We start from the raw sequence: 25,532 nt of genomic DNA, 5'->3' as shown, positions 1-25,532 counted from the left end.
ACGTGGTAATATAAATAAATATACAATAAAATACAACAAATGTAAGGTAAAAACGTTTTACTCGTGCCCATATATACTACCATCTATCCTAACCAGAAATACTTCCCCATAGAACTCACGTGTCTCTTATAAATTTTTAACTGCATATTTCCAAGCTGAAGGAAGACCTTCTGCGTCCCTTGCGTTAATACATTTATCTCTTAGTTTGCTTCTGTAAATTTCTATCTTTTCAGCCGCTCTTGCCAAAGTTGGGGAGTGTACCTGCTTTATGATTTTCGCCTCATTCCAATGTACTAAGGATCCCTCCGTCTGCCCCATCTGGGCTAATACCGTCGTGTTGGAACCTTTTCTAATATCATATTTATGTTCCTTGATCCTTATTCCTAGGTTTCTAGTAGTAACCCCTACATAATCTTTATTAATACCTAATAGCTGGTTCTCGTAGGGAATCTTATACACACCCGCCTTATCTTCTTTTTTAACTAACCCTTTATCGTTTCTAAGTATTTTATACAAATTCGGAGCTCTTTTCAAGATCACCCTTGTATCCTTAGTTCTTGCTATTTCTTTCATAATCCCTCCCAGATACTTATTGTATGTAAATTTCGTGTATCTGTAAGGCCCGTGCCTGGTGTTCTTATCATTACTGGCCTCAAATTTTCTAATAATTCCCTCAATGACTTTCCTCCTATAACCTAATGTTCCTGCTATCTGTATAATTCTTTCTATCTCTGTATCCCGGTCTATCACATTTTCACAGTATATAAAGGCCCTTCTAACCAATGCTCTAAATGCTGCTAACTTATATTTATAAGGGTCATTAGAGCTGCAGGAACTATAGTAAGGCAACTAAGAGATAAATGTATTAACGCAAGGGACGCAGAAGGTCTTCCTTCAGCTTGGAAATATGCAGTTAAAAATTTATAAGAGACACGTGAGTTCTATGGGGAAGTATTTCTGGTTAGGATAGATGGTAGTATATATGGGCACGAGTAAAACGTTTTTACCTTACATTTGTTGTATTTTATTGTATATTTATTTATATTACCACGTTCTTCCTTTTTTTTCTTTTTTTCTTTTTTTGTTTTTATATATTTTTGTATACTTATTTATTTATATTACCATTTTTATTTATTTATGTATATTTATTTATTTTTATTACCATGTTCATCCTCTTTGTTTTATTTTTTGACCGTTACTAATGATTTGAATTTTTTCAAACTATGGTATTCTTTTAATAGAACGATATTGTTTTTTGTTCGAAAGTTAAAAACCTGAAGATGGCTTATTGAATAAGCCGAAAACGTTAGTTAAATTAATAAATTTCTCAGCGAACATTAACGGGTTCTGCCTTTAATTTTATCTATATACATTTTAAATGTATTAAACTTTATATTTATTGGTATATTTGATTTATAGTTGATTACTTTAAACACTTACACAGGTTTAACATATTTTTTATACTCTAATGTAACTTTTTTCTTTGTATTATAATGTTCAAATAATTTAATATATATATATATATACACAGTCGACTCCGCATAAGTCGACACCCGGATAACTCGTCACCGTAGGTTAATTAGTCTGCTTTCTGTGGTCCCGGCCGAATTACATAGGCAATAATGTTATTAATGTTAAAAAACTCTGTTTACTCGACATCGTTTAACTCGTCACCACTGGATAAGTCGACAAACCTTTTCTGTTTCACGCTTTTTTGACGTCCGATAAGTCGACTCCCCTCCTGAAAAAATGAGTTCACACCGTACAATAAGCTGTGTGGTGTGAACTCGTTTTTCAGGGGGGAGAGTCGACTTATCAGAATTCTAAAAAGTGTGAAACAGAAAAAGTGTGTTGATTATCCAGTGGTGACGAGTTAAACGATGTCGAGTAAACCGAGTTTTTTAAGGTTAATAACATTACTGCCTATGTAAGTTGGCCGGGACCACAAAAAATTCGCTACGTAACCTGACCGGTGACGAGTTATCCGGGTGTCGACTTACGCGGAGTCGACTGTATTTTCCTATTTCAAACTGTATATTTTCCTTAGTTTGATTTGCTTGTTTTATTATTAATTACTCATTTATTTTCGTTTTGTCAAAAATAATTATATGTTATATATAAGAAATATAATATAAATAATACGAAGGCTATTTTTTAAATAAGGTCCGCTTGTTAATAAAAAGAAAAATACTGTAAATATCATTAAAATATATTTTTTTCCGTATTCTACATACTTTTATCTACTTTTCTACATAATTTCCATTTTTGTTTAAACATTTGTCATACCGCTCAAAAATTTTTTGAATTCTGACTTCAGAGAAATCTGCCGCCTGTGAAAAAGCCCAATCCACGACTGCAGTTTTCACCTTTTCATTGTCGTTGAACCGTTGACCACAACGGAACTCCTTTAAGTATCGAAACAAGTGAAAATCACTGGGTGCAAGGTCTGGACTGTGTGGATGATCGTATCGAGTCAAAAACGATAAAGCACTGTCCAATATTTTTGTTTTGTGATCGTCAGAAAGCAATCTTGGAATCCACGAAGAACACAATTTTCAATAATTCAGTTTCTCCGAAACAATGGTATACAAAACTGATCTTGAAATCTGTGGAAATTCAATTGATAACGTTGAAATCGTGAATCGTCGGTCCTCTCGAATTTTGTTATCCACATCACGAACCAAATCTTCAGAAATCAGAGAAGGTCGGCCAGGGCGTGGTTCATCATGCACATTAACTCGCCCATCCTTGAACATTCTAACCCATTTTTGAACTTTACCATCACTCGTAGCATTACACCGTAAACTTCGCAAATCTGACGGTGAATTTTCGCTGCTGCCAAGTTTCTTGCACTCGAGAATCGAATAACAGATCGTATCTCACAGTCGGCGGGAGACTCAATTTTCTTAAACATTTTAAACTTTTATAGCTCAGCATACATACAGACAATATGGCTGCAAACGGCGTCAAAACGCGCGCCAAGCTTGCTCGGAGCAGAAGCGCATGCGTACTGGCGTGATTGCTCATTATTCTCACTCTCATTCACAAACGGACCTTATTTAAAAAATAGCCCTCGTATATTATAAGAAATTAACACTATATGAAACTATTTACTTAATTTATAATTGTATATTTGTTTTGATTTAATACAGTATATTGCAATTTAAGGAATCTTTTTCTGTGATTACAAGAATTAATAGAAAAATATTTAATAAGGCAAAGTTATATATTACAGCTTCGCTTAAGCAAAACTTACGAATGGAGTAAACGTGAGAGTACAAATGAAGGAGAACCACTAACTGCACTCATTGATAAGGTGAATTGTTTTCATTAATGCTATTATTTTTAAGACAATTGTTTTATTTGTAATAAAAAATGTAATTTACTATTAATTAATTAACAAAAGAAATGAAGTAATATGCAGATTTCATCCATTTTTCTTAATTTTGTTTACAGAACATTTTACATTGATGATTTTACATGATTTATTTATGATTATATTATGATTTTACATGATTATGTTACAGTATAATCATTTATTAAAAGTTCTCAATAAATTATCTTTACATTTAAAATTACATTTATTATTAAAATGATATGCAAGTCATCAAAATCTGTGCAAAAGAAACGTGGCTTTTTTCTATGAATGCACTAAGCTTAACCACAGAACACATATGTACCAGTGAACCAAAATGAATAAATGTTTTATTCTAAGTAGGAAAGTAAATTAAATAAAAATTGTCTTGGCGGAATTACAACCAACATTGAATTGTAATTCCACCAAAGTTGATAAAAGTTATTGGTGCTTCTTTTTTCTTTTATCAGATTTTTAAATATATAAAGTTAACACTTTTCGTTAATGTATGGTTCACACAATTTTTTAATGAAACCACTTTCATCCGATTTAAAATAATCTTGAATTTGTGGTTTCATTCCTACTCAAACAAAAATACCAGCCTGTTGGTGTTGAGTGTGCATTTTTAGAGAGTTTAAAAGTTACAAAAGTGCTTAAAATGTAGCAATTGTTATTGTTTGGTAGACAATAATTTTTTCAACTTTCAATATTTGTAGGATAGTTCTATAACATCTTTAGAAAGAAAATCACATTTGATTCCTAATAGTATCTATTTGTACAAATTAAGCTATTATGAAAAACTCACCATCAACCTACACAAAGATCACTTAAATATTGGAAGAAAAGTTTTACTGTAAATTAAAATAATGATTTTAACAGTGGTGTGCCGTGACATTTGATGACAGGGAAGCTGTGTTTCTGTAAGAAGCCGACTTCCAGGGACAATCAGTTAATTGCGCATCTGTGATGGTCTAGGGCAGGGATGGGCAACCTGCGGCTCGCATTCATATATTTTGTGGCCCGCAATGCATAAAATGTGAATAAATATATCAATTTCCCAGCTTAAGGAAGTATGCAGCAAAAATTCAAACATTTATTTCTACAACTTATGTATGTGAATAGTTTTTCCCGCAATGAATTTAGTAAAAATTAAAACAAGAAACCGGCTAACAGCACACGTCGAAACTAATTTAAAACTAGCAGTGACGATATTTAACCAATATTTCCAATATATTACGTTTACATCAGTTCCAGAAGCTAAATTAAGTATACCTTTGCTAATTTATAATTATATATGAATAAATAATTCTGATTTCCCAACATTTTATTTTTCTCTTTCTCTTCTATGCGGCCCGCATCAGTTCAAAAGTCTTAAAATGCAGCCCTTACATAGAAAAAGGTTGCACATCCCTGGTCTAGGGTCCATTTGTATTCATTTGTTCGATAAGCCAGTAAAAACTGTAGACTTCTCTAAATGTATTTTTAATATCACAATTACATTCCAAATCGCTAGCCACGATATAAGGGCTAAAATTAAAAATAAATTATAAAAACTTACTCGGTGAAATAAAATGTGCGGTGGATATACTGTACATACCTGGTACAATATATTATTCAATTGTATTAATATACTTTTAAAGAAAATTATAATTAAATGTAGCTTTGTAAAGAAACGTACATAAAAATAACATAAAATATTCTTTACTTTTTAAATTTTAAAACAATCCACTTAGTCAAATAGTTCGATACGAGTGGCTAATGATGGAATCGGAGACGGTCCAAGTAGGCGTGCAGTGTGTGCGTGCCAAATCCCGAGGGTGCCGATACCGGTCGATGTCAAATGCCTCTTGTCGCATCACTAGTGTACCTGTACCTCAAAGAATGTGACAGGATTGTTGTAAATTTTAAATGTTTCTCACCATAGCTGTAAAAATCTAACTATGTTAAACTTAATACTAAGTAGATTGTCCATCATTTGTTTTCTAACTAATTCGTTTTAGGTCCACAGAAATTTCCAAAATTTACAACTTTTTAGTCACTCTCATTGAACTGGAAAAATTTCTGTCTTTATTATCTAATATTACGAAGAAATCAGTCCCCACTGTACTCGGCTAAAGATTGGTTCGGTTAAGCTTATGTTTAAGTAAAATTCCGGCTTTTTTGGCAGGCTTTTATTTATGTCCCCAATTTCCTAATCTCTTAATTACTTCTTAAGTAGAAATAAGTCAAAACCGGTTACTTTGTACTTGAATATTTGTAGTCTTGGGAAAAAAGTGGAAAGACAAATTTTTATGACAATGTATATATGAATCGTAAATTTAAGGAAAATAAATTCTGGAGCTTTCTTGTACCTTGTGCGCCTCATTCATTAAATTTGGTTGTAAATGATGCTGCCAAAGTAACAGTTAACTTTTTAACATTGTACAAGAATTATACATGTTTTTTCTACATACCCTTATAGATGGAACATACAAAATCGTAATATTATTGGTTTAACATTGAAATTTGTAAGTAATATAAGATGGGAGAGTGGAATAAAAATATCAAATATTTTAATGGATTTTTTTTAACTTTTGTCAACTATACAGAACTATCATAAAAACATCATTCCAGTAAATTCCTATCAGTTGGGTTAAGTTATAAATGTATTGGGTTGTTCGGAAAGTTCGTAGCGATTTTTAAGAGAAATAAAAGAAATTGTTTTAATACTAAAAATATACTTTTATTCCATTATGTATGCGCCATTGTTTTTAATGACGTGTTGCCATCTATGGGGCAGCTTCATGATACCCTCTTCGTAGAACTTTCCAGTTTTTTCCGCGAAAAACTGATCCACGTGGTTTTTGCAAGCTTCCAAACTATCAAAGTTTTTATCATGAAGGGAATTTTGTAGAGAACGGAACAAATGGTAGTCCGACGGGGCAAGGTCGGGTGAGTAAGGGGGGTGGGGTAAAACATCCCAGCCTAGTTCCAATAATTTTTGGCGTGTTCGTAAAGACGTGTGAGGTCTGGCATTATCTTGGTGAAACACAATGCCTTTTCTATTGGCCAGTTCCGGACGTTTTTCTTTAATTGCCATGTTCAGCTTATCCAATTGGGAACAATACTTATCAGAATCAATTGTTTGATTCTGTGGAAGCAGCTCATAGTACAGGATTCCTTTCCAATCCCACCAGACAGTGAGCATGACCTTCTTTGGATGAAGACCGGCCTTTGGAGTTTTTAATGGTGATTCATTTTTCTTACCCCACGATCGTTTTCGGCTGATGTTGTTATAAATGATCCACTTTTCATCACCTGTCACTAAACGCTTCAGAAAAGGGTCATTTTCATTTCGTTTTTCAAGAGAATCACAAATGGAGATGCGATCCAGTAAGTTTTTTTCCGTTAAGTCGTGAGGTATCCAAATGTCATAACGATTCACGTATCCGAGCTTCTTTAGATGTTGAAATACAGTACTGTTTGATGACTTCACTATGTCTGCAATCTCTCGAGTTGTGTAATGAGGGTTTTCATCCAATAATGCTTTGATTTGGTCCTCTTCAATAACAGGAGGTCTTCCTGAGCGAGGAGCATCTTCAAGGCTGAAATTACCCGTTTTAAATTTTGCAAACCACTTTCGAACAGTTGATTCTGATACAGCACTCCCACCATAAACATCACATATCTTTTTTGCTGTTTGTACAGCATTTTTGCGTTTACGAAAAAAGAAAAGAAACAAGTGTCGATAATGCACGTTGTTCGCATCCATTTTTGCAATGAGCCAAATTAAACGCTATTTGAATAATCTTAACGGTTTTTTTGTAACGGACGCGTCTCAAGGTCATTTATCGTAATATTCATTGGTTTGTACAATTCTAATCATTTTTGCGTCAATCGGTGTCTCAACTGTCGGCTATCAAAAATCGCTACGAACTTTCCGAACAACCCAATACTTTATGATTCACATAATCGGGCGAGGGCGGCTAACAGCCCAGAACCGGTCAGGGATAGGATCATTAGAAGCGTTTTACGTGTGTAGCTTCCACCAGCTAAACCATGTGAGGTTGGTACTCTGTAAATGCCTATAATGCTATGTGCCAATGCCTATAATCTAGCTGCTTGGAAGCTAACCCGGTTTTGACGATACAGCGCTTCCATCCCACCACTGATATTCGAATATACAATAGCAATCTTATCACTTATTTCACATGTAGTATAGAAATTTATAATAAGATACATAATGCAATTATAATAAAATATTAATTTTAATTAATTTAAACTACGTTAAAATATGAAAATTTATATTTTAGAAAATACAAGGGAAATGGCGCTTCCACCGTTTCCAATGACGGCATGCCACTGGATTTTAATATATGATTTATAAAACAATGGTCTGTTCATGTATGAAATTAAAATTATATGAAGTTTATCTTTTTAAAACTTAGTATGCCTCTGTGAATGATTTGCACATACGTAAAACAAAAGATTGAATTGAAATGTTATTATTTGAGAAATTATTTTGACTGGAAACAGAGATGTGAAGATTTTGTTTCCATAATTTTCCAAGTAGATCAGTATGGAATATAAATGGTTTTTACTAGAGATGTTTACCGATACTCATATTTTGGGATATTGGAATTAGTTTGTTTTACAAACCAATGTTTCAATCTCTTGTTATTCTTTGTTTTTTGATAGTCACTATTATAAAAAAATATTATTGGATTTAAAAACATTTCAATAAACCAAACTTTTAGGTATCTCAAAACTTAAGACATCTAACAACAACTATAAAACAGCATTCTTCAATCTTTTTACACCTGTGGATTGGCAGAAACAGGAATAATATTTTGCATATTGACAAGGCTAAAGATAAATTTTCTTAGACTTAAGCTGCTTAGACATGGGTGACGTGTATGACTGTCCTAACTGGCCATAACAAGACGCTGGTTACTGTGTATTTTAATGGTGTTGCTTTCCTTTGCATGTCGATCATTTGCTTTCTAGTTGCACACGGCCACAAAAAAATAAGAATTTTTGCAACATGTCGCCAATAAGCAAGCTGATGCAACACTGCAGTGCTGTAAGTGTAACAGCAAGGGTGTACAGCAGGGAAATTATTAGAAGACTGATTCTTATTTGATAACTGTCATGCATAAACATAATTATTTTATAAATTCTTTTAATTACTATTATTATATAGTAACTATAGTATTTTCTAATAATTTTAATATAATTTTGATTTACAATGAACTTAGTTAAACAATTAATAATAAAAAAATAAAAAATACTGTTTATATTAATTACAAGTTTAAAATCTTATTATTTTGTTATAAAATTTCCTACTAGTCTATGAAATTTTTTGTGGACTGGCACCAGTCTGTGGACCCGAGGTTGAAGAACACTGCTCTGAAACATGTTATTTTAAAAGTCTGGCTTAATTAAATGTTATATAAATCTAAATTTTGAACAAATTTATTTAGCATCTTTGAGTTTTGAAAATAAATATCCTTTATGTACACCAAAAGCAATTAAAAAATTTTTAAATCTTATTATACAGGGTAGTTTTTAACCTTCTTAAACAGCTTTTATCATTTAATTAAAGCCAGTGTTTAGTTCATTGCTTTATTCAGTGTTTTAGTGATGTTTTGTTGTTGAAATTTACATGGCAAATGTTAATCCTTACTAAATTACAAATGCAAAACTACCTTAATGTAATGCCCAAATATTGTTTAATGTTCCTTGATTAATATGAGGAAAGATGCTGTAAAAATTTTTATTTTGATTAAGTTTGAAAATTGGCATTTGTTTTTAAAAGTTAAATATTTACCTGTTGGACTATGAACCCAAAGTTGAGTTTTAATTAATCACTTGGCTTTATTTCCATCTTTATTTAGTTGATGTAGTATCAACTAAATAAAGATGGAAATAAAGCCAAGTGCTTAATTAAAACTCAACTTTGGGTTCATAGTCCAACAATCAACAAAACACGGTTTCAAAGAAGAAATAAAAATAAAAAATATAAAAATTAAATATTTACCTCTTGAAATATTGTCCTATGGATACCAAACATATACAGTAAAATCTCCTTTTAACAGATTGCAGAACAATGGATTTCTTGGAATAATAGATTTTTTTTCCAGGTGTTGCCAAATTAATGTATTTTACCTCCTTTTAGCAGATCCGTTACTTGGAATAACAAATTTTTTCTACACCAAATCTATCGTAAACATCACATTTTTTCAATGTACAGGTAATCCCTGTATAACACAGCACTTCTATAGCACAGATTCACAATAACACAGTTTGAGAATTGGGTAAAACCCTTGTACAACATGAAATGTAATAAAAACTATTAAAAGCAAACTTTATCTAATTTGAAAATAGGGAAATCCCCATTCAATAAACGTGATAAAGCTTTTAAGTGCAAAAGATACCTCATTTGACATTTTTCATTCGAGCGCGTATGTACTATCTGATTTTCCTGCATAATTTTCATGAACTATTAGTACGTAAATTTTTTTTCCGCCTTCTGTCAATACACGTGGTCCTTCTCGAAACTTGTTTCATGTTGCCAGATCTTGACGCTTTTGCTTTTGAGATTGCCAGATGTTTTTTCCTTATTCCATACTTGCTTTATTCAGTCACCGGTTTTTAGGCATTGAACCGCGCTTCCGATCGTTGGGACAATCCACACCTTTACAAGTATACTTTAAGACTTGTGTCTCATTTTTGGCTATGTAGATTAAAAATTTTCAGTTAATAGTGCTTAGTGATGACAAAGGAAACATTGTTTAATTTATATTAATACGTATCACTTCTTAACAAAATTTTAATAAAGATATTTATCGTATTTATGAAAATATAATAGCATGTTTTTTAATTTTTGGAACCTAACCCACCTTTTTGTACTAGTTCTTTGTTTCGTATAACACGAATTTGCATAACATGGCAATTTTTTGGAGCATAACTCCCATGTTATATGGGGCATAACTCCCATGTTACCTGTATTTAGTTAATATTTGGGTGTTTCTGGAAATTTGTAGAGGTTGATTATGTACTTGTTACATTTGGGATATGTACAATTGAAGAATTGTACAAAGAGAGTCAGCCGGCCGATACGATCAAGGAGTCACTTAGTGAACGCTCAGTTGCCAGTCCATAGCGCTGAAATTTAGCGAGACCATCAAGTATTTCCAAGTCACGAAGACTTTCCCAATGAGTTTCAGCATAAATGAACAGCCTATACTGTACAGTATAGCCTGTTCGTTAATGCTTAATGTTAGCAATGTACAGTACAATTTTAACACTGCTTAATGTTAGCAATGTACAGTACTGTACATTGCTAACATTAAGCAGTGTTGTATTCAATAGATAGAAGAAAGGCATCGAAAGAAATCAAGATGGACGAGTTTTTTTAACAAATCGTGAAGTCAAGCAAAGGGCTAATGAGTGTATGTAATTTGCTTCTTTTTATGCTTACAGTATGTACAGTTTTTTGTCAGCTTTTTGCACACACATTTGGCATAACATAATATACATGTATGTTATCAACATACATATTTCTATAGGATAAAGAATAGAGATCTCAAGAGACTGAATAATTTCAAGTACTTACATTTCTTATATATTATTAGAGGTTAAAAATGGATATTTTTTTCAAATAACGAATATTTTCCCAGGGGTGTGGAAAATCTGTCGTTTGCGATATAACGAATTCTCGGAATATCAGATAATTTTTGGCGGCCCGAGTAATCCATTAAAACAAGATTCTTCTGTACATAAAAGTTGGATGATTTTGTATCTCAAATTAGCTTAATCCTAGCCACAAACTTATCAAGATTATCGAGAGTGAAAATTTACTGTACTGTACTTAAAAATGTTGGTAAATTCTGGAGACACAGTTAATCTGCCACTAGACTGTACCAAACCTGATTTCATATCTGCTGGTGAAAAGGTTAATGAAAAATGATTTCTTTGAATAAAACATTTGAATTGGAATTTATATTAATTAACTGTTTTCTTTATTTCTTGGAAGAAAATTGAAAATAAATTTATTTGAGATTAAGTATAGGTTAGATATTGTTGAAGACTTTTTAAATTAACTTTTGAAAAATCTTAGGTAGTTTATTTCAATAAAATTAATGTTTTTTTCTTGTTTAAAGGGCGTCAACAGAATGAAGTTTGCGTCAGGTTGTATTGCGGCTCTCTTACAAGAAATTAAACTTCACGTACAAACGGGAAGGTAAAATTGTTTTTTTTTAATATATCAATAATTTATAAAATTTATCAAATGTTAATAGAAATACCTGAAAGAAATATTTCTAAAGTTCTTACTTTTGCATTAAATCGTCAGCATTTTTACAGTCAGTCAATATTCAAATAGAAACACAAAAGAACATTTTCTTTAATTTTGTATTAATTTATATAATGAGATATATTTTCTTTTTTATTTTATGGGAGATATTCATAAACATAGAATATTAAAATATTTTAAAAATATTCAACAACTATTCTATGTTATAGTTGAGGAATTTTGTCCTTTCCTCAACTATAGAATCCAAATAGTCTAAATAGTTAGAGACAATGAATGTTTATTAAAATGACAACTAGATAATACATAATACTACACAAAAGAACTAACCAAATTTTAAAAAACTGGACGAAATAAAATAAAAAATTTAAAAAATGCAACAATTAACAAGAGTAAACAGAGAGACAAAATAAACTTTATTCTGCCCGACGTCGCCAAGCATAGTCAGAATGAATATATACAGGGTGTACGTAGAGGTGACATGCCGAGCAGGAAAACCGACAGTAAGCACGAAAAGAAAAGAAGCTACAGTAAATATAAAATCACGACGTCTCGAGTCGTGCGATAAAACAGGAAACCATTGCAGTTTGAGTGAAGGTTAATCAAAACAAAAAGCTCACGTACATACAGTATGAGAGGATATAGTCTCTGCACAACCCTAATGCAACATTAGACACACAATAAAAGTACATTAATGAAGGCCCGAACAAAACAAACAAAACCACGCACGAACACGGACGCCAGGGCGAAAATGGTGTTCGGACCCCGTACGGTAACAGACACGGAGTAAATGCACAGTACAATAGGCATAAAGATATTATAAGATCTTCGGCAATACAAAGATACCAAAAGTAGGGAAAAACCTTTATCAATGTATTAGTGTTCTGTTAAAGTAAAGTAACAAGAGTAAGTAAAAAGTAGAATGTTGTGAGAGTTCACAATGTAAAACTTGTTCTTTCTACCAGAAAAACTTCCAATTTGAATGTTTGCTTGCACCAATGTCCCACGGCATTCCGTTCGGGCACAAGGTCCGGCTCTACGTGCAGGAAGTTCTAGAGACTTCGGAAAGGGAAATTCCATTTCCATTTTGGTATAAATTACATACCATTTCCGTGATATCATATGCTAAACAGGTTATTACAAATACAGTAGAGCATCGGTTATCCGACTTAATTGGGGACCGGGGTCGGTCCGATAACCGAAAAGTATGAAAAAATACATTATTAGTATAGTGTATTAGGCCCGGTTTAAATACTAGCCTCCCTTTCGTGGTCGAGCCAGTGCTGCCAGCTAGAACATGCAAAAATTTAACAAAAATAATATTAAAGTAGCCAAGACATAACCAAATATTGTAGCGCCAAATCACTAGCGGACATTTGAGTTTGCCGACTAGAACGCGGTCGGTTAATCGGGGGTCGGATAATCGATGCTCTACTGTAATGCATTTTGTATGAAATAATCTATATATATAAAAACGAATGTATGTATGTCTGTCTGTGTGTTTGTTCTTCATGCATTACCACACCATTTATCCGATTGCCACGAAACTTCGGGAAGTTGTTTAATACATTCCCGCGAAGGTTTGTGGCATATGTGAAGACCACCATTTCCCCCCTTTCAAAAATATATTTTTATATGGATTAAGGCTTTTATGTCCAACAGATGGCGCTAACTTCCGACGACCTAAGTTTGCTTTTCTGTGAGAATGGACTAAAGCAGATCATTTTCTATCTATCTATATAAATAAAATATAACGTTCGTTTGTTCTTACCGATTCCTTTGAAATTTTGACACCACGTTGCATTCGAATACGCACGTGTTTTTATATAATATACTTGTCGAAATTCCCCCCACTGGGGGAGAGGGACAGGATTAAGGCTTACCATGAAGAACTCGACTTCTATTTATACTATTTTGCGTGCGGTTTTTTGCGTTTTGATTGCGTTTTAATAGGGTACGTTAAGAGAATGTACACTAAGAAGGAATTTTTTGGAATTCCCCCACGGGAGAAGTGTTATACATTTATAATAGATACATTTTGAACCACAACAACGCGTGGCCGGGTCTGCTAGTCTTAAATATATTAAAAACAAATGCTAAGAATTGTTAAATTTAATATTTGTTAGGAAGAAACTTTCTTAATTTATTTATGGTTTAATTCTTCTAATAAGTAAGATGTGATTGATATAAGAAACTTGATAAAGCAGTCGATGGTAAGTGAAAAATATTTATCTAAGGTAAAATACAGAATATGATGTGGATTTCAATTTTAGCACATGTGCATTTCAAATGAAATTATTGAGAACGAAATCCACAAACTGGATTAGGATTGAACAGTTATCAAAGTTTAATGCATGATTTAATATATTTTTCACTATATAATTGAGTGAATGCTTTTGTTAACAAACCAAGAAAGAATAAATAATAAGCGGGCAAAGTTATATAGTAATACCCCGAACTTACGCGATAGGTGGGACCGAGCGATAACCGCATAAGTCGGGGTATAATTTCGCATATAAATACATACAAGTTATTTTTAACTAGGGCCGGAGACTAAAGAAAACAATAATTTAGAAAAAACTAAGTAATAAAATCTTAGATAATACATATGTATAACAAATTATATTATTAAAACTTAAGGTAAACTAAAATCGATCATAACCAAAAGGCCGGGAAGCGATTGTTATATTATTAAAATCGTAAACCGAAGTTATTTTGATGTAGAAGGCTTCATAAAATCTAACAAATTCGTCTGATGGCTCAAAGATTTTTTTTTCTTCCACAAAATTTCCTCGTAGCGTGCTAATAATTTTTTTTATTTCTCGTTTTGTAGAAAAAATGCGCTCTTCGTTGGAGTCTATATTTTCTAAAATTTGTAACTTTTCCATTGAACTCGGGCTTTCTGTCAAGTTTTCACAGCTACGAGAATTTTTTCTTTACCTTTTATAAATGTTCTGACCGTCGATTCCGGTAGATCAAACTTCTTTCCAATTCACAAATTTTCATTTTTGTATCGAAGTCTTTAATAATGTTAACTTTACATTTCAAAGATAAAGATAAATATTTTTTTCTTATCTTGTTTGATGCAGAAGAATCAGTTCTACTTCATTTAGATGACATAGTAGTCTCTCGAGTCTCCGTAGATATAACAAACGCAGAAATAAATAACACAAAATAAATTGTAGCTATGCGTCGATTCCGCGTGACATGTCCGAACGTGTAAGTTGAACAATAGTGTGGGGGGAGTGAGTAATCGAGAGTTGCGTGGCGCTCAAACAAAAGACGAATCGACGAGATTTCAAAATTGCGTAACTCCGGGTTCGCGTAAGTCGGGGTAGTGTAAGTTGAGGTATTACTGTATATATATATACAGAGCGAGTTTTTTATCTCCAGACAATGAAATAACTTAATTGGATCTCATAATTTTGAGTAAAGGGTATAGACGAAAGTTGTAGGGTTTTGAAGGGCCAACCAATTGGTGACCTTGGATGTGACCTTGACCTTTGAGGTCATTCGGGGGTCGAGTCTGTTTTTTCAGTGGAAACACATATTTTTAACCCAGGCAATGGAAAGAGCGGGAAATTTCACAACCGGATATACCTTTGACCTTATGGTCTAGGTCAAAAGTCAAGATTATTTTAAGGTTTAAATTATAAGCTGTTTCCAATGGGAAACCATATTCTTTATTACTGGAATAGGCAGGGAGGTAAAAGTTACATTTACGTGGAAAGAGCGGGAAATTTCACAATCGACCACGACCTCGAGTACCCCAAATTTGACCTCTAAAGGTCATCTCGAGCGTGATAATTTTAAGCGCGCTCAACAAATGCATCAAAGTGGAAGGGCATCATTTTGAACATTTGTTATAAAATTTTTCCCTGAAACCAACATCTCAAGCAACAGTAAAGTAAAGTAAGAAAAGTAATGAGAAGTAAAGTGACTCACCGAAAACAAGCACAGCGATAGTGAGAGGCAAGGGGACTGAAAATAAGCATCTCAAAAGGAGCAGAAAACTACTATGTCCACATTGTTACTCCTGGGTAGTGCTGAAAGTAGTGAATGCTTTTAAAGTTCAAAGTCATAAGGTCACGAAAAAATGTAGCTTTTACCTCCCTGCCTATTCCAGTAATAAAAAGTATGGTTTCCCATTAGAAAAAGCTTATAATTTAAACCTTTAAATAATCTTGACCTTTGAAGTAAACCATAAGGTCAAAGGTATATCTGGTTATGAAATTTCCCACTCTTTCCATTGTTGTGGTCAAAAATGTGTGTTCCCATTGGAAAAACAAACTCGACCCCGAAATGACCTCGAAGGTCAAGGTCACATCCAAGGTCACCAATTGATTGGCTCTTCGAAACCCTACAACTTTTGTTTATACCTTTTTCTCAAAATAATGAGATCCAATTAAGTCATTTCATTGTCTCAAGATAAAAAACTCGCACTGTATTTTGAATATCTGTTTTCATATATTACATGAAAAATATAAGAAATATTGTACTGTATAAAACTTACTAACTTATTAAAGTTACGATTTACGATAAATTATTCTTTGTGCCCAGATATTTTTACGTTCCTTCTAATAAATTCCCTTTTCCCTCGGAGAAAGCAGACATTTGTCCCATCAAATCAATAAAACAAATAATAATATTAAACGGCTTCAATCACGTGTCGTTACTGCAAATATATATTTAATCAATAAAACGTCATATTCATTTCATTATAATTTTGTACATTTAATTGCAAAGAAAAATAAATTTGGACATTTACAAAGTATTAAGAAAACTTTTTCGATATTGGACAGACCATACTTTCTGTTACCACAAAGAAATATTACCCGCAACGTACTGTACCTAGAATTTCGAAACTTTCCCGAATAGGACCTCCAGAAACTCCGGTTACAGGCGAGCGTTATACTTAGGGTTGTTGATATCAAAATACATACATACATACATACATACATACATTCTTTATTTAGGTACAAAAGTACATTTCTCGGCCCCGCGTATGCATTACCGAGAGGTTTGTAAAATATTAAATAGAGTAACATTGAGTAAATATATATATACATTAGTACAGTTAAAGTAATTAAAGAATAAATAGAATAAGTACATATGTATATGTAAGAACAATATAGTATTTGTAATAATAATTCATAGTGTTTAAATGAATAAATTAAATGAACAAAAAACAAAACAAAACAAAAAAAAAAAAAAGATTATAGTTATTATAGGTAATTATAGTTGCTGAAAACTGTAGGCACATCCGTGGTAGTCATAGTTTTATTCAGCAATTAAAATGTCGAAATGTTTGCCTGTAGGAAAAGCAGAGATCCAAAATGGAGAATGCCTGATGAGTGGTCTACAGGTGATCCAGTATGTCTATAGTTTAAGACACTTTGCCTTTAACAAGGCGCAACTCTCAGACGATGTAGAGTTCACGCACTAAGGGACGACCTAAAAGCAGCACCTCTCAATGCACAACTGAAGCAAACATAAACACATTGGTTTCCACAAAAAACTGAAATTTCGTACTACAGTTAAAAACACGTCGTATACATCAGGGCACGTTGATTACTTGAAACACGCTGAACACTAAGATATCGAGGCACACAGAGAAAACCCATTGCACAGATTTAGGAGCTTGCCGAAACTTATTCGAAGCACACTTGACCCATTGAAAACACCACAATGATATGTTGAGACACACTCAAGCACATTGAATTGATTTAAACATTGAAACACACTAAGCACTAAGCCTATTAGGCACACTAATGCATACGAAGCACATTAAAACACTTATGAACATACTGAAGACACATTGGAGGACGTTGAGGCACTTAAGTGGTAAATTAAGAAAGCTAAACTAAAAGTCTAGAATTCGTTGAAAGATATTATAGACATGTTGATCTCACTAAACCTGCCAAGCGCGTTGAAGGAAATTAATGAACACCACTGTAAAAAAAAAAAAGGTCGGTCGGTTTGCTCCCGACGAGACCATTGAAGATTACAGTAGTTCACCACACCTATAAGTTCAATATCAAAGGAGCACTTCTCCATCGAAACGTTTTATTAATAACGTAGGTTGTTCGTTAAGCATCTCACCCGTAAGGGTTGACACTGACATAGTAATTTCTCTGTTCCATCATAAGCTGTTAAAAGTACATTTCTAGCTGGTGAGTATTACACTTCTTAGAGTGTGCTTTATCAGTACACAGATTGCCGTTCTTAGTGTGTGCTCTGTTAGTACTCAAATTAATAAAACAGGCTGCGGTACAAGCTGGTAGTTAGAACTCGCCAGTACAAATGTATTCTGTCAGTACATATAGTTAATACAGTACTTCCTTTCGTAGGGCAATCACTAAGATAGTTAATGTTTAGTTGATTAGGAGAAAGCACCTGGTCATCGCTTCACTCAAAGTATAGACACTTTTATTAAAGAGAAATTGAGTATAGAATATCAATAATGGATGTAGTATGTAAATGGAATTGAATATAAGCAATGATACACCAAGTTATTTTATACTAAAGATATACTAATTATATATGAGTTGATTTGCAATTTTAACAGTTTGTTTGGCAAGTTTTATAAAAGCATTGTAAACATTTTTGTTTATCCAAATATCTGATAAGTTGCATGGCCATCTCACACCAAGCTCCTCCATCAGTACCCTTAGTTCTTGTCTTTCTCTCTCAGTCATTACACAATTATAGAAGTAGTGTTTCGAGCCATCTATGATATGGCAAGTAGGGCATTCATTCGATGTCCTATTAGTGAATCTGGCCAGATAGCTGGCGAACTTCCCATGGCCAGTAAAGAATTGAGTGGTATAATAATCCGGGGTAAACCATTTTAATTTATAAAATTGTTGTATATCCGGTATGTAATCATAAGTTATATGACTTCTGTTTTCGTTCCATCTATCTTGCCAATTGTACATTGTGTCTTCCCATAACATTCGTCGTAAGGTACGCTGACTGAGTTTATTATAGTTTATTATCAAAGAGGTATTCTCTGCAGCCTGCTTGGCCAAGGTGTCAGCTCTTTCATTTCCAGTTGTTCCCTGGTGGGCTCTAACCCAGGTAACAGTATAATTACAGTTAGATAAGCGTATTAATTGTCTAATCTCCTCAGCAATTGGGTGCAATTTAGTACTGTTTATAATATTAAGTGCTGACAGGGAATCCGTATATATATGTATATAAGCATTGTCATATGAATCCTTAGTCCAATTTATTGCCAATTTAATAGCGAGCATTTCTGCTTGAAAAACCGTGCAGCAAGTGTCTAATCTAATTGTCTGATTATAAATTTCATCATTATTAATATACGCAACAAAGCTGCATCCAACCATACCATTTATTCTTGAACCATCGGTAAAAATTTGAATGTCGGTTTTTTGAACATTATTATCGTCACAATATACTAAGATATCTGGGTTAGTTGTTTCGTAAAATGGAAATGCCCATTCGACTTCATCATATGTTATATTTCGGAAGGTTGTTTGAATCGTATTTCCCCATTTAACTTGCTGTAATTTACATCGCTGAATAACAAACATATCGATTGGTGGCCTTCTAGCTATCACTTGAAGGCTTTGATTATTCGCAGAGCGATAGGCTTTAGTAAGTAGGAGTAGGGCACGTCTCTGTGACGATATTAACTTTCGTTTTGTATGAACTTTACTAGTAGCCCATCCCCAAGTCCCACATGCATATGTGATGATGGGGATGTAAATAGCATCATAAATAATGGCCATTGCGTCTGTGGAAAGGCCCCAATTTTTCCTCGCTACCTGTGCGAAAGCTTGAAAAATAAGACCGGTGCGGTTTGTAATAAACTCGATGTGTTTGTCCCAGCTTAGTCGAAAATCTATAAATACTCCCAGATATTTCAATGTTTTTTCCACTTTGATGACATTTCCGTTCATTACGAGATGAGGTGGTCGCCGGTATAGATTACTGCCTCTTGGTTTATTAAAAACTATTCCCTTTGTTTTGATGGGATTGAAATGGAGTTTATGCTCTATCCCCCAGTTGTATACATTTTGAATCAAAAGATTGCCTTTGTTCTCTAAATCCGCTCTTGAGCGACCACCAATCAACATCATGACATCGTCCGCATAAGCAGTAGAGTGGTCCTGTCCAAAGTCTTCTCTAAGGAAGCAGTCAAAGGTTATGTTCCAAAGTAAGGGTCCGCATACTGACCCCTGAGGGCATCCTTTGGAAACTGATTTTCTTACATAATGCTGTCCATATTGTAGAACAGCCGCTCTATTTCGTAGATAATCTTGAATAAGTTGGAAGATATTGCGTGGACATTTAATCTTTCGCAGTTGGAGTTTGATGAGCGGCCACCATGCGCTATCAAAAGCTTTGGTTATGTCTAAACTAATTCCAAGGACATACTTATTATTCTCAAGTAAACATTTTAATTTTTTAACCATATCCTCTACTGCGTCCTCCGCCGATCTTTGTGGTCGAAAACCAAATTGGATGTTACTGAGGCATTTATTTCTTTCAACAAACCAGGAAAGTCTATTTGTGATTAACCTTTCAAGTATTTTGCCAAGCATTGACAGCAATGAAATAGGCCTTGCTTCATCAGGGGACCCCGACTTTGGTACCGGTACGACTCTCGCAATCTTCCAGGCAGATGGAAAGATTGCGTGTTGGATGCATGTATTATAGAGTCGAACAAAGTGCCGTGGTATAAGAAACCATAATTTTTTCGCAATATCAGCTGTGATGTTATCTAGGCCAGGGGCCTTACCTTTTTTTAAATTGCAAAAAGCTTGGCTTATTTCTCCTATAGAAAACGGCGGCATATTTTCTGTGCCATCTATTAGATCTGCTTCTGTACGGATATGCCTTTGCAAGTTCGTATCGTTCTCTGGATCATCCCCCGGGCAATACGTCTCCAACTGGGAGGTCAAGGTTTGAATTAATGTCTTTGGTTCATTTTCAGTGCCCGTGGGAGCTTTAATGATTTTAGTTTGCCTTAGTTTGTTTGTACACATTTTAGTTATGTAGCCCCACGGCTTTTTAGAAGCTTCTGTACAAAAATCTTTCCAGCTGTTTATTTTTTCTTTCTTAATGGCCTGTTTGTACATCCATTGGTTTGTGAGATAATTATTTTTACGTATTCTGCGCATTTGATCGTCTCTGCACCTTTGGTACATTTTTCTGAGTCGTCGTGTTGTTTTTCGAAGGTTTTCGAGTTCAGCAGTCCACCATGAAACCTGTCTTTTTTGGGGTATCTTTTTCGGGATATATAGGTCACAAGCATTTGTTATTGTATTAATATTATTATCTATTTGTTGACAGGTTTCATTGCGATTTTCTGAATATTGACTTATCAGGTGTGCCTCCAAATAATCTTTCATCTCCAACCAATTCGCACGGTTAAGAGCATATTTTAATGGTAGAACATACACTGGATCTTGAGCATCATCTGAGTTTGAGAAATCAAAAGTAATTAAAGCATGTTCCGTAAGGCTGTCGTCAGTCAGAACTCTCCAGTTAGAAATTTTAGTGTAAGTACTATTGCATCCCACAGAAACATCAATCCAACTCTCACCTCTATGTGAAGTGAATGTTGGCGGAGAGAGTGGATTGTTAATAATTAGAAGATCATTGTGTGTAAAAAACTCCTCCAGTAAGCTGCCACGACCATCAAAAACATCACCGCCCCAAGCCGGTGAGTGTGCATTCATATCACCAGCGATCAAGATGTGTGTACCCCTAAATGCATCAACAATTCTCTGAAGTCTATTAATAAAATCCGCAGAATCAGCGTGACCAGGGATATATACGTTCACCACAATAAGTCTAACCTCATTTATATTAATCTCAACAGTAATTATATACTGATTACTAAACTCAGTGTGGTGCATGATAGATATGTAGATATTTGGGACTAGAATTATAGCCCATGGGTACAAATCAGTCCCTCGAAGTATAGGACAGGTGGTAGGAAGGCACTTAGGTGTGTTCCTGAGACAATATGGTTCCTGGACCAACACTATATCATAATCACTTATATTTTTACTTAAAAGGGAAGTTGCAGCTATGCTTCTTCCTACCTCCAGAAACTCCGGTTACAGGCGAGCATTATACTTAGGGTTGTTGATATCAAAATACATAAGAACGTTACGGATCACAGTGATTAATTACCGTAACGGCGACAAATAGTTACATTTTGGGTTTTTGCACAATATATTAACTCTGCCAGACGTTTTATTTGCCATTCTATCGACATTAACATTACGCTTTCACGTAAAGTGATTTTACGTGGAATGGTCTTAATACATTTACCACTGTTTTTAACGTAGTAAAATTATTTTTACTTTTGCAGGTTGCTGTTTCTTATGTAAAACAGTTATTCATTTAACAGTATGGCATAACTTTAAGTACAAAAGATGGATTTAATCATTTTTTGTACTTTGCTCCGTTTTTACACATGTAATGTTTTTTTATCTTTTCGTGTAACATTTTGAATCAAAAATTACATATTTTGTTTTTTCCTGTTTTTTTTTTAATTTTAGTTTTGATATTCTGTAGTTTTAGATGGCATTACGGGTAAAATTGGCAGAACAAATAGTTTGACCAGGAGGGTAAAGGTGTAATTCAGTTTCTTTTGTAGACGAGAACTAGCTAACATTTCGAGGCAAACCGAAAGCATTCTAAAGTATAATTGTTTTTGAGGAGAAAACTGGCACTTTAGGAAGCTCGGAATTTTATGGAGGCGTTGTCGGACCGAAACCGTCGTTAACGCGATAGTTAAACGTACAGTTTTTGGCGGGAGCAGTTTTCGACACGGGAATACCGCGTAAAATTTTACATAAATATAATTTTGTGGTAAATAATATACCGTCGACTGGTTTTTTTCGTTTTTGAATTTTACAATATTATTGACCAAGGTTTTAAATACTACGTGCAAAAATTCTTTGGATACAATAATAATTTTTTATAGTAAATATAGAAGGAAATTATTTACCGTGTCCGGAATCTATTCTTTCCAAGAAATTGTTTCTCGGGGTAAATTTTGGGAGGTGGCGAACAATCCGACGTTAAGTCAATTAGAAAAATTTAAGTAAAAAAATATCGATATTTTGAATTTTAATTATTTGTTATCATTAATACTAGAATAAGAGATACCAGAACTGTTCCCGTCAATGCTTTCTTTTTTTAATTTATTTTCTCCGGGACAATGGAATGTTTTTTATCATTAGATACGACTTTCTTTTGTTGTTTCAACCGTTGTCGTTATTTTCTTTAAAACGGAATGTTATAAATATCGACAAATACGCGCAATAAAGTATTCGGTTTTCTTTCGAACGCCGTATTTTTTCCGGTCTCGGTATTATAATTTCCGATTTTTTTATTTAAGATTTAAAGACAAGTTACGCGTCTTGGTGGCAATCGACGGCGTAAACTGCTTCTTTTATCCTACGAAATTGAAAAGAGAAGACAAGTCCGTGGTAAAGTATTATTAAAATAATAAAACGTATTACTAAAGCCGTAATACCGACTTTAAAACTCCTTCAGGTGGAACCGGACCAGGTGACGCCGATCCACGCATTTAGGAAACTTTTCGGTAACGACTGGGTAAGTAAGAGTTTTATAATTTCGGAATACGAGAGAACGTTAAGGGCATTTAAATCCGGCGGAAACGTTCTATTTAAAGACACTTCTGTTGGACAAAAACGGGCAAATATAATACAAATACCGTATAAATATTGCTTACGCGTTTGCCAAACCTTTTTCCGATTTTTAGAACATTTTTTAAACATTTCGAAATAACCACGGCCGTAAAAATCTTTTATTTTTCGAACCCGGCCGAATTCGAAAGACGCGTAGATTGCGCGGATTGACCAGTTTACGGTTATTACGTCGACCTGGGCGTTTTAAGATTGGCCTTTCGTTAGTCTTCTACCGGGGGAAAGAAGGCCGAAAGACGGCGCCCGTCGTTTAAGAAGAACGGACGTCTTTAATTCGTATTCGTAGATTTAAAATTAATTCGACGATGGTTACGTCGTCGGTTAAACGTTTTCCGTCGCCCTCCTAATTACCGAAACTTCCGGACGCGGATAAACGAGAGTGGCCGCCGAACAATTAATTATTCGCTTCGATTTCCGTATTAGCGGAGTGGAAATCGGACGGTCCCGCCGCCACCCCATCGCGGATCCGTCGGAATTGCCAGGTAAGGCCGAGGAAATGGTTTGTTGAGTGGCGATTGACCCATTTGTTTTTTCCGTAGACGGACGCGGCGGTGGTGACCACGGTGGATCCGGTGGCCTCGGCAGATATAAAGACCGCAGCCTACACGCCGCACGCTCTCTTGGGAAAAGAGGTGAGTCTCCCTTAGTCCTTCCCCACCCTACCGGAATAATCGTCTTAACCATTCCAAACTCTTCGGAGATTTCCGGAATTGCCACTACCGGGACGGAGTAATTTAAATTTCGACGGGGAAGTTCCGCGTTAAATGGGGGTTTTTACCATCGACCCCTTAACTTAAGGGTTCGCGAAGGTTTGAGAGGGGTCGTACGACTTGGCGAATATTAAAAAAAAAAATTATTTAAAACTGTTAAAAATTTTCCGCAATTTTTACCTTTGAATAAATGTACGAATATGTTTTGAGAAATTACGTAAGAGGCTATGGTGTGTGTGTGTGTATATATACAGGGTGGGCCAGCGAAAACGAAAACGGCAGTGTGTTCGTGTTCGTCCAAGCAAAGCGCTCGGACAGGTCGATTTTACTCTCGAGGGGACATCTTTTGCAATAAAGTTTTTGCGATTCTGAATATTAACTAAACAAACATTTTTTTCGAAATAAATGCGTGTTTAGTTATTACAAAATAAATGAGTTTTTAAAATTTTTTGTCGTCTGTTGTATTCAAAATCGCAAAAACTTTATTGCAAAAGATGTCCCCTCGAGAGTAGAATCGACCTGTCCGAGCGCTTTGCTTGGACGAACACGAACACTCTGCCGTTTCGTTTTCGCTGGCCCACCCTGTATATGTTCCATAGCCTGTTACTTTTATATTCGCGACGGGACGGTTAATCGGAATCGAGAAATCTCGTCGCCATTTCCTATTAAAAACGATTCTTCCACATTTGATAAGAAAATGAATTATTTGTTTCATTCGATTAAAATTTTTTTAAATTACGATATTAACGATTAATAATTAGTTTATTGGAAATTTTCGTGTCCACGAACTAGAGAGTATGTAATGCCCCTTCATACGCCAGGTGACGTCTGTCACGGCGGCTCTAACTGTCCCCATTTTGGGGGAGATACGGGACTTTAGGGTTATCCACGCTTGACCGGCAATCTGTATTCTGTATCTGTATATACAGGGTGTAACAGAAAGGTGATTAATGAATGAACGTACCGTGCACGTAATGTAAATCGTTAATTTTTCTAAATTAAAATAAACTTTAGAAGAAGAAAAAGAAACTTTTAAAAGAAATTTTTGTATCCTCCCATCACTACTTTATCTATACTGTATACAGGGGAGTGCAAAAGTAGGTATACAGCTGATAATCTGAGAAATCCAAATGTTTGGTGTTCATTATTATTTTTATCATCTTTTATTAGTTCGTATTCCTTATTTATTTGTAATTTAATTTGTAAATAAAAATAAATGTTTTTTCTCCCTATCTTCTCCTTTTATGTTTCTTTCCATAATAGCGAGGTTGAGGCCGAAGTTTTCAACGCGAAAACGTGTACGTCGGACGTTCGGCGCCGCTTTCCCGTAAGCCTAGATGTTTGACAATGGCGTTTGGAAAGTCAGTGGAATCACGCTCGACATTTCAAACGCCATTGTCAAACTTCTAGGCTTACGGGAAAGCGGCGCCGAACGTTCGACGTACACGTTTTCG

General features: G+C 34.4%; 1 protein-coding gene across 1 annotated transcript in view; it reads left to right on the top strand.

Moving 5' to 3' along the window:
- The window catches only part of mRpS29 (mitochondrial ribosomal protein S29), a 56,091-nt gene that overhangs the window by 21,928 nt on the left and 8,631 nt on the right, over nucleotides 1-25,532 (top strand). The window contains exons 7-11 of the mRNA XM_067275789.1: nucleotides 3,236-3,316; nucleotides 11,500-11,579; nucleotides 23,038-23,128; nucleotides 23,196-23,255; nucleotides 23,908-24,000. Of these exons, the coding sequence (XP_067131890.1) occupies nucleotides 3,236-3,316; nucleotides 11,500-11,579; nucleotides 23,038-23,128; nucleotides 23,196-23,255; nucleotides 23,908-24,000 (405 nt within the window). The remainder of the gene's footprint in view (nucleotides 1-3,235; nucleotides 3,317-11,499; nucleotides 11,580-23,037; nucleotides 23,129-23,195; nucleotides 23,256-23,907; nucleotides 24,001-25,532) is intronic.

The sequence above is a fragment of the Centruroides vittatus genome, unplaced genomic scaffold, assembly GCF_030686945.1.
Source record: "Centruroides vittatus isolate TY-2023 unplaced genomic scaffold, ASM3068694v2 contig_634, whole genome shotgun sequence".
NCBI lineage: Eukaryota > Metazoa > Arthropoda > Arachnida > Scorpiones > Buthidae > Centruroides > Centruroides vittatus.
This window is presented reverse-complemented; position numbering and strand designations above follow the sequence as displayed.